The sequence below is a fragment of the Crocodylus siamensis genome, chromosome 6 (genome assembly GCF_052110815.1).
Source record: "Crocodylus siamensis isolate JL-2025a chromosome 6, ASM5211081v1, whole genome shotgun sequence".
NCBI classification, from domain to species: Eukaryota; Metazoa; Chordata; order Crocodylia; family Crocodylidae; genus Crocodylus; species Crocodylus siamensis.
In genome coordinates this window covers 76,069,313-76,079,869 of record NC_143400.1, presented here as the reverse complement: position 1 = coordinate 76,079,869, position 10,557 = coordinate 76,069,313, and the positions used below count along the sequence as shown (strand labels likewise).

Genomic DNA, 10,557 nt, shown 5'->3' with positions numbered 1-10,557 from the left:
ATAGCAGTAATAACCCTGCACTCACTGGTACAAGTACTGGAAAGTCATAGAAGAGACTAAGCTATTTTTGAGTGACATATGGCAAGAAAATAATTCCTAGATTTACTCCTCTCGTCACTCAATATGCAACATTAAAAAAAGTGTATTGTTCAAGAAGTAAATTCCATTTGCTTAACTGCTTTCAAAATCCCCACTAATTACACAAATATTTGCAACAAGAAAGCAGTTTGCATGGCCAAACTTTTCTAATCCGATATGCACTGGTGCTTAATTTATCTCTCATTACTTAAGCTTTGGAAAGAACTGTTTCTTCCCCAAAACAAAAGACTACCTGTCTGATGTGACACACCAGATATGCAGGAAGAATCAAAAGTTAGATACTCATTTTCAGTAAGTAAATGGTTATATACATCTCTTCTTATGTAGGAGATGGATGTGCTGGAACTGGGTGCTAGATCCAGTGTGCAGCACTTGGGGCTTCCTATGGATCTGGAGATTTGGCAGCAAGGCAATCATGACACTGCTTCCACGCTGCTAAATTTCCAAATCTGTGGAGATTCCTGTAGGCTAAATGACATGGTGCTGCAGGCCCACATGCCAGAGGTTGAACACCTCTGGTACAGAATATAAGGCTACATCAGGGGTGGGCAAAATGCGGCCCGTCAGGCCATTCTATCCGGCCCATAGGGCCCCTAAAAAATTCAGAAAATTATATTTATCTGCCCCTGGCTGCCTGTCATGCGGCCCGCGATGGCTTGCCAAAACTCAGCAAGCGGCCCCCCGCCTGAAATAATTGCCCGCTCCTGGGCTACATCTTCGCAAATCTCTGCATCCCATGTCCTTTCACACAATGTCAAGTCCACCAAGACGACAAGAAACTCTTCATTTCCCCTACCCTTAACCAAACTAAGGAGTTTTGGCTGCCTTTCATCAGTTGGTATAAATCAGTGTAACTTCACCAGGTTCAAAATATCTACATTGCTGTAACATTGGCTAAAAGTCTGTCCATATATTTTAATCATCCAACAAGAATAAAAGAATCCCACTCCAAAAATTCTAAGACTGCATTCTGAAGTTTTTAGACTTTTAACATTTCTACAAACAGTTATTATGTTAAGAGAAGGTAATGCTACAGGAAATTTACATGCAGTGAAATTCTGTCAACAATGGACAAATACTCTTGCAAATATATTGTGCAGGAATCTAGTCTTTTGTTCTCCTTACAGTTGACACTGCTTCTAAAAGTTACTGCTATTATTAACTGCATAAAATTATCAGTGCAATACACTGTCTTCTGCTGAAAATTACTATCCATCCTAGATGGACCAAAAGGAAAAGTCTTTCAAAACCTGGATCTGGGGAAGACTCTCCGTTTGAAACTTAAGTAGAAGTCTCAGTTGAAATCAAAGCCAATTTCCCTCCTAGTGCCAAGTTAGATATTATTGTAATATGCCACACTGTGCTCAATTTGTGGTTTACTGGACTCGCAGAGTGATCTGGATGCTTCAAGGACAATTTGTCAGGCTATGCCATCCCTCTTACAGTCTGTTATCTGAAGCTATGCAATCTGCTTGGATGTCTCTGCTTTGTTCCACGATTAAAACTCCCTCCTAATTAGAGCCTTCCAAGTTTCTACCTAACTTAGTTATTTATTTATATGCTGCTCTTCCCAACAAAGGCTTAGGGCAGCTTATAATAAGGAAAAAGAACAGCTTAAAAACTAGAGTGACAAGAGAACAAAAGCAACTTAGAAGGGAACTAGAATACCAAGATAAAACAAAGACCCCCTAAACCACATTTCAGCCTAGTTTTATTTGATAAGCACCTGCCGAAAAGGAAGGCCTTTCAGCGCTTCCAAAAGATATCCAGGCTCAGACTCCAGTGAACCTCAGGCAGAAGGCAGTTACAGAGTTAAGGAGCAATTGCAGAGAACAATCTCTCAACTGTTTTTGCCAAGTACCAATGGTACTTGTAGGAGGTTGCTCTTGGCTGACTTTAGGGATCATCATAGGGCATAAGGGAAGCCCTAAATGGTCTGGGCCCTATGCTCTTATAGGACAAAATCAGCACCTTGAATTGTGCCCAGAAAGCTACTGGGAGTCAGTGCAGACTCCAAATTTCTAATATTTATCTTCTCTGTTATCCCAAAAGTATTTCAATAATATAATAATGAAAACTCCCAAATATACCAAGAAGATATTCACTTGCTTAAATGGGGTAGTTCCATGATTATTTTGCCACAATCCGGTCTTTCCTTACCCTCCCTTCCCTCACCACCGATTATTTCCCTGAGTTACAATCATTATGTTTAATACTAAACTATAAATGACTTGTCTTATTCATAGATTCATAGATGTTAGCATCCGAAGGGACCTCAATAGATCATTGAGTCTGACCCCCTGCATAGACAGGAAAGTGCTGGGTTCAGATGACACCAGCCAGATGCCCATCCAACATCCCCCTGAAGACCCCCAGGGTAGGGGAGAGCACCACCTCCCTTGGGAGCCCATTCCAGACCTTGGCCACTCTAACTGTGAAGAATTTTCTCCTAATGTCCAGTCTAAATCTGCTCTCTGCTAGCTTATGGCCATTGTTTCTTGTGACCCCCAGGGGCGCCTTGGTGAGCAGAGCCTCACCAATTCCCTTCTGCGCCCCCATGATGAATTTATAGGCAGCCAGAAAGTAACCTCTCAACCTTCTCTTGCAGAGGCTGAAGTGGTCCAGGTGCCTTAGTCTCTCTTCATAGGGCTTGGCCTGCCAGCCCTTAACCATACGAGTGGCCCTCCTCTGGACCCTCTCCAGGTTATCCACATCCCTCTTGAAGCGTGGCGCTCAAAACTGCACGCAGTATTCCAACTGCGGGCTGACCAGTGCCCGATAGAGGGGAAGTATCACCTCCTTGGTTCTGTTACTCATGCATCTGCTGATGCATGATAAAGTGCAGTTAGCTTTGCTGATGACTTTGTCACACTGATGACTCATGTTCATCTTAGAGTCCACTCGGACTCCGAGATCCCTTTCCGCTTCCGTGCTACTGAGCAGGTCATTTCCTAGGCAGTAGATGTGCTGGACATTTTTCCTCCCTAGGTGCAGCACTTTGCATTTCTCCTTGTTAAACTGCATTCTATTGTTTTCTGCCCATTTGTCCAACCTGTCCAGGTCTGCCTATAGTTGTTCCCTGCCCTCCAGTGTGTCTACTTCTCCTCACAGTTTTGTATCATCCACAAACTTGGACAAAGTACACTTCACTCCCTCTTCCAAGTCACTGATGAAGAGGACATTGAAGAGTATCGATCCAAGGACCGAGCCCTGTGGGACCCCACTACCCACTCCCTTCCAGGTCGATACCGACCCATCCACTACCACTCTCTGGGTACGACCCTCTAGCCAATTTGCCACCCACCAGTCAATTTGCCACCCTATTTTTTTCCTGAGGAATGCCTAATGTGTTTTGGATACTGTAAACATTTATAATGAAGTAATTCAGCTCTTGCTACATCATTATTATCAATCTCATTACATTATTTATACTCTACTCATCTACTAGATTCTCACTTCAAACCTTCAATCAGAAATACAGCCCACATAGACATGTGCTTATTTTTGTAAATCTGTTATAAATTTTGTTAAAGTAGCCAAAGTTTATTTGCTGACTAACCTCTGTGCAGGATCTCAGTTCAGTGGCATATCCAAACATATCATTCAGCGGCACCTAATAATCAAACATATAATACACATTATTTTTGTAGGACTACGGTATTTTTCAATATTATCTGGCATTCAGATTCAACTAATCTTTACTAAACCAGTTAGTAACACTTTTAAAGTTATGTTTTGTATTTAGGATTGATTTTATCATCTGCTTTTATAAAGGAGGTTTATTTTAAAGACATTTTCATTATTTATCTACAGTAGGATAAATATTCTCAATATTGGAGCATGAGGATATTCCTAATTGGAGCATCTCTGACTCTCAATATTGGAGCATCTTCAACACATTTAGCAGGCCGACATCAAGAATTTGCACTATATCAAACAAGAGGTTCCAGTGTTGGAAACACCTCAGAGCTGCAAGTTTTAAGCACAGTTTCTGAAAGAGCTATTCACATAATTCATCCTTGGCTCAACTTGCAGTTAAACCATGTTCTGCAATGATTCAGCTGCATGCATTACTGACACCCTGTCAGCAATGCATTTTTTCCTAATGAAGACAAAGCAATGAGTGGGGAGATAAAGGGATATTGAGTGGTTGTTAAAATAGTTTTCAGAGAACTTTGGGGGAGGCCATGAAAATTTACAACTGGCTTGCCAGAGGTAGGGAGTTATGCTGCATTATTTTAGCTGCACAGAACTCTTAGAAACACTTTTAATCGGGCCCAGCAAAAAGTAATACATTTTAAAAAGGCTGTTGCTGTATCTACAAACATTACTGTAATACTTCAGGTTACTTGAACCAAAAGAAGATAAAAAAAATATTTTTTAGCTACTCAGATTAGCTTATTTTGTGCCTCCTTCAGCCCTTGGGTACATCTGGTTTCCCTGTATGGTCAGGGAATCTTTCCATTGCTGAAAGATCTTTTGTAAACAGCAGGGGCAGAAAAAATCTTTTTTCTTCAAAAAATAATTTAATGTGTGTGTTCTATGCCAAACATTGCCATGTGATGACATGTAACTTGTTTCATGGTGTCATGCATACCCTTTGCATATGTTTAGCTTAGCTGCAACTATGCAAATACTAGTAAAATAAAAAAGAGAGGCAGACAGAGATTTAATAGCTAGTACATAATTGCCTAAATATTAAAATAAAATTATCTGATTGAAAGGGGAAAGGTTCAGAAAAACTCAACAGCACATACATCAGCATACAAAGTAAAATAGTCCTCTATGCCATCTTGTCCGGTGATCACTCCATGACGGCGATTAATTCCAGCAACCACAGCTCCTTGGAATTCATTTGGTGCTACAATTTCCACGGACATAATGGGCTCAAGAACACGCACTTTTGCATTTTCCATAGCTGGTTAAAAATGAAGACAAATTAGAATATTTGCATTCTTATACCTCCCAAGCTACTCATATTAGGCATTCTTCAAAAATTGCCTAATTCCATCTTGCAACTTTCTTTTCAGCAGCTAACCCAAAGAACTCGGCATAAAGCCTGCTAAAATCAAAGTGATCCACTGACTTCAAAGTTCTTTGGCCACAGGCAGAAGTGACAAGCAAACGATCGTCATTAGAGGAAGGGGCAGCCAACAGAGTTCTGGTGTGTAGATTTTCAGAATAGTTTAACCAAGTTGCTCTTAACTGGAAAGTATATATCTTGTGGTATTTCTCTTCTAAGTGGCCTGAATCTATGTTAGGTTCAGCCAAACATTCCCCCAGAAATTTTGAAAAACTCAACTTCCTTGGAGAATTCTCTTTGCTGTTCAGGTTGAAGTCAGAAAATATCTGACAGAGTAATTTAGAACTTCTTCAATAAAAATATAAAATCCTTCAATCCTGAGGAAGTACAGATTTAACTATGGACACCAGTGCCTTTCTTGACAGAGCTCAATTAATCAAATGTAGTAGCAGACTTCTGATCTGAACGATGAGGGCAAGTTCCTATGATACACGTTTTATTATTTCTTTTCACTCATATGTTAGTGAAAAGTTAACAGCATCTCAGTGTGGGTGGAAGACTGGCTTCAAGATGGAATTCTTTACCAGCTTATCAAAAGGAGTCAATCCCCAGGCCTAGCTGATCTGTCAGGTATGCTTACTGCTAAAATTTATACAAGGGGAAGACTAGGATTAAGGTTACTACAGCAGTATTGGAGCATATGGTCTTTTAAATACGAATGTATAATCTAATTTTGTTAGTGCTGCATATAAAACCCAATGGACAAATCAGCATGCATTTAAAATGCAAAAATACTGAAACAGATTTTTATTTCACTTCCATCATTTTGCTGGAAAAGTGCAAAATGTATCTGAATATATGGTAGGGTCTAATGAAGGAGCCTTGAGCAATTTCCTGCCTGTTCTTTAATTCTGTATTTCTGAGAAAGACTATTTCCAGATGAAACAAGAACTTCCAAAATATCAACATTTAGTTCTCACATCACTAAAATAATCTGTTCCATGCTAGCCTCTATCTGGAGGACAATAATGACATTTGATCGGGCTTTCCCAAATGTTATAGGTGTCAAAGATTTGGGAGCAGGTAGCTCCTACTAAGATTTAAACAAAAAATCTACCATCTCCTTTCCACAGATCTACAAGTTAAGCCATATTCTTATAAATTTCTGTGAACCTTGTCTGTCTGCTACTGCACACAGATTACATTTGGCTAGTTACCTTTTGTTGGAAAATTATAAATAAGCAAACAAATAATGGGCACAAAAATGAAATTGTTCAAACCAAGTTAAACTATATGTTACTATATGTTAAACAGAACATCTTCAAGCTGATTGATTCATACCTTGTTTGAGTGCACCTTCCCCTGCTCTGATGAAAGAGTATTCATTAGAATCCACCATGTGATGTGCACCATCATCTAAGACGAACCGGACTCCAGATATCTTGTGACCTGTCAGAGGACCCTTTTCACACGCATTACGGAATCCCTGTTGAAAATTGTCCTGAGATTAGTAACTGCAATCCACTCTAAAAACCTTTAATAAGGACAATATTCAATTCAGTATATATGGAACAGTTAATTGCACTGATCTTTTGCAAACCGAAAGAATTATTCACAGTCAGCCAACTCCTAGATCAGGAATGTTATTCCTACTACTTAAGAAAAAAAAAAGATTCAAACCATAACAATGACCCAGAGAGTACTTTTCCCATAAGTGTTTGAAAGGTGCCACTCCCTGAGATTTCAGTTTGATATCACTTTGGGAGCACAAGTAAGGTAATCAGGATTGAGAGTGCAGGAACAAACCATCGTGTTGCGCAGGAAGACTAGCAAGTATGGCAAAAGACCAGTTTGACTTAACAGTTTGACTTCAGTAAACTAAATCACAAAAAGGAAGTTTATAAGTAGAAATTCTGACAAATAATTAGGGAAGAATATAAGAGTATTGCTTGGGCATGCAGGGATGAATTCAGGAAGGCCAAAATGCAATTGGAGCTGCAGCTAGTAAGAAATATGAAGTGTAACAAGAAGGGTTTCTACATGAGATATGAAGGGTAACATGAAGGGTATGTCGGCAGCAAGAAGACTATCAGGGAAAGCGTGGGACCTTTACTGAATGGGGGAGGCGAACTTGTGCCAGAGGATGCAAAAAGGGTTGAAGTGCTCAGTGCCTTTTTTGCCTCAGTGTTCACAGGTAAGGTCAGCTCTCAGACTACTGCACTGGGCAGCACAGTTTGGGGAGGAGATGAGCAGTCCTTAGTAGTGAAAAAACAAGTTAGGGACTACTTAGAAAAGCTGGACACATGCAAGTCCATGGGGCCAGATGCAATGCACCCAAGGGTGCTGAGGGAGTTGGCTGATGTGACTGCAGAGCCGTTAGCCATGATCTTTGAAAACTCACAGCGATCAGAAGAGGTCCTGGATGATTGGAAAAGGGCATACATAGTGCCCATATTTAAGAAAGTGAAAAAGGAAGATCCAGGGAACTACAGACCAGTCATCCTCACTTCAGTCCTTGGAAAAATCATGGAACAGGTCCTCAGGGTATCCATTTCTAAGCATGTGGAGGAGAAAAAGGTCATTAGAAACAGTCAGCATGGATTCACCAGGGACAAGTCATGCCTGACCAAACTGACTGCCTCCTATGATGAGAAGACTGGCTCTGTGGATGCCAGTGGATGTGGTATACCTTGATTTTAGCAAGGCTTTTGATATGGTCTCCCACAATGTTCTCCCAGGCAAGCTAAGGAAGTATGGGCTGGATGAATGGACTGTAAGGTGGATAGAAAACTGGCTGGAGCATCAGGCTTAGAAAGTAGTAATCAATGGCTCGATGTCTAGTTGGCAGCCAGTATCAAATGGACTGCCCCAAGGGTTGATTCTGGGGCTGGTTTTGTTCAATGTCCTCACCACGACCTGGAAGATGGCATAGCGTGCACCCTCTGCAAGTTCACAGATGACACTAAGCTGGAGGGAGTAATAGATATGCTAGAGGATATAGCTAGTATTCAGAGAGACCTAGACAAATCGGAGGATTGGGCCAAAAGGAATCTCATAATGCGCATAATGGGCTCAAGAACACACACTCTTGCTCATGACATTCAGCAAGGACAAATGCAAAGTCCTGCACTTAGGACAGAACAATCCCATGCACTGGTACAGGCGGGGGGCTGACTGGCTGAGCAGCAGCTCTGCAGAAAAGGATTTGCGGGTTACAAGGGACAATAAGCTGAATATGAGCCAGCAGTGTGCCCTTGTTGCCAAGAAGGCAAATGGCATACTGGGCTGCATTGGTAGATGTGTTGCCAGTCGGTCAATAAAAGTGATTATTCCCCTCTATTCCGTACCGGTGAGGTCACAGCTGGAGTACTGTATTCAGTTTTGGGCCCCCACTACAGAAAGGATGTGGACAAATTGGAGAGAGTGCAGTGGAGGGCAACAAAAATGGTGAGGGAGGCTGGGGGACATGATTTATAAGGAAAGACTGAGGGAACTGGGAGGGGACTTAATGGCAGCCTTTAACTACCTGAAGGGGTTCCAAAGAGGATGGAGCTAAACTGTTCTCAGTGGTGGCAGATGACAGAACAAGGAGGAACAGACTGAAGTTGCAGCAAGTGAAGTTTAGATTAGATATTAGGAAGAATTTTCTCCCTAGGAGGGTCATAAAACACTGGAACAGGTTACCCAGAAGGATGGTGGAAGCTCCATCCTTGGAAGTTTTCAAGACCTGGCTAGACAAAGCTTTAGCTGGGATGATTTAGTTGGGGCAGGTCCTGCTTTGAGCAAGAGGCTGGACTAGATTAGCATTTCTCAACCGGCGTGCCACGAGACACATCCAAGTGTGCTGCAGATTTCTGGGCTGGAGTCATGCCCCCTGTTGCCGCTCCAGCCAGCCATTTGCATCCACACACTGTGTTCAGCTGTGCCGCCTCCCTTCCTCACTCTGCATTTGGCTGGTGTGCTACAGGATCGGAGAGGCCTGGTAAGTGTGCTACTGGAACCAAAAGGTTGTGAAACACTGGACTAGATGACTTCCTGAGCTCCCTTGCAACCCTAGCTTTCTATGATTCTAGGACAGCGGTTTGTCAACCAGGGGTATGTGTACCCCTGGGGTACTTGGGACGGCCCCAGGGGGCACACACGGTGTGGGGAAGTGGCACACGGCTGTGGTGTGGAGTGGTGAATGGCAGAGGCAGCCGCTGCATGCGAGCTCCCCTCTCCCTACCACTGCACCTCCGCCACCTCCCCACCACTGCCATTCATCACTCTGCACCGCTGCTGTTTCCCTGCGCTGCCGGCTTCACACCCTGCCAGCAGTTAGCCCTCCCCTCTCCCCATCCGGAAAGGGGTATACTTCAAAAGGTGTACCCACCAGAAGAGGTACACCCCTTAAAAAAAGGTTGAAAACCCTTGTTCTAGGACATGTTAAACACACCTGTTTAGGCATTTTTAGGTTGCACATCATTGTGGTTATGTGAATTAATGTTCTATGCAGAAAGAATATTATACATGGTACCAACAGAGCGACATTCTAATTTTTGAAAACAACACACAATTTTTCTAAGTAGGGTTTTTGGGCTGGCCACAATCTTTCTTTCTTGTATCCCTAAGCAAAGATTGCAAAATGGAAGTATCGAGAGAACAGTATGAATCGACACAACACGATTCAGGGAAATGTGCTAACAAAGTGGTACAGAAGTACTGTAATGGAGATATTTCCATTAACAGTAAGAATTTTATGCACTAAAACACATAAGCTCATAAACAAGCAGAGACATAAGGAAGGCCAATGTGGAAAGACCATTTGGGTAGTAATTCATGGAAATCTTTTTAACAGCAGTTTCCTCCATATAAGGGTCCCAGAAAAGTCAGTTTTCTAAACCTGCTGCTGCTAAAGGGGAACATTTGTGAAAGGGAATCTTAAAACTAGCAGCAATTATTACTTTAACAAATGAACACCAATGTGGCTTTTTTTCCCGTTATTCTGGTTTATAATGAAAATTACATGCCAATGAGGAAGAAAAGCAGCTCTGTATCCTACCAAGGAAAAACAAAAACGAGAACTTTGAAGTGACACGGAAACCAGGGAATTTTAGGAATTGAGCAAAACCACATCCAGATGTTGATGCTGCTCCCATTGCTCAGAACCGTCACTGCCGTCCCTGGGGCAGACCTGGCAGAGCTGACTGCACGGGAAGCTCAAATCGGTGCAGTGCTTATGCCACAAACACAAACCATCTGAAAATACTTGTCACCTTTTCGATGGCAGGTATGAACGCCTGCGGGACATTTGTCCCCACGGTTTGGTCTTTGAACTCCAGCTTGGTGTAGTTCTCCGGCTCCATGGGCTCCAGGACGCCAATCACCTTCCCATACTGCCCAGCCCCACCCGATTGTTTCTTGTGGGTGTATTCAAACCTGGGAAAAAGCAGAAC

At 42.3% G+C, this 10,557-nt stretch overlaps 1 protein-coding gene across 1 annotated transcript in view; it reads right to left on the bottom strand.

Annotated features, from left to right (window-relative positions):
- The window catches only part of GFM1 (G elongation factor mitochondrial 1), a 53,747-nt gene that overhangs the window by 4,174 nt on the left and 39,016 nt on the right, over positions 1-10,557 (bottom strand). Inside the window, exons 14-17 of the mRNA XM_090055895.1 lie at positions 10,378-10,540; positions 6,464-6,608; positions 4,857-5,017; positions 3,659-3,712 (exon numbers count right to left, since the gene is read on the bottom strand). Of these exons, the coding sequence (XP_089912021.1) occupies positions 3,659-3,712; positions 4,857-5,017; positions 6,464-6,608; positions 10,378-10,540 (523 nt within the window). The remainder of the gene's footprint in view (positions 1-3,658; positions 3,713-4,856; positions 5,018-6,463; positions 6,609-10,377; positions 10,541-10,557) is intronic.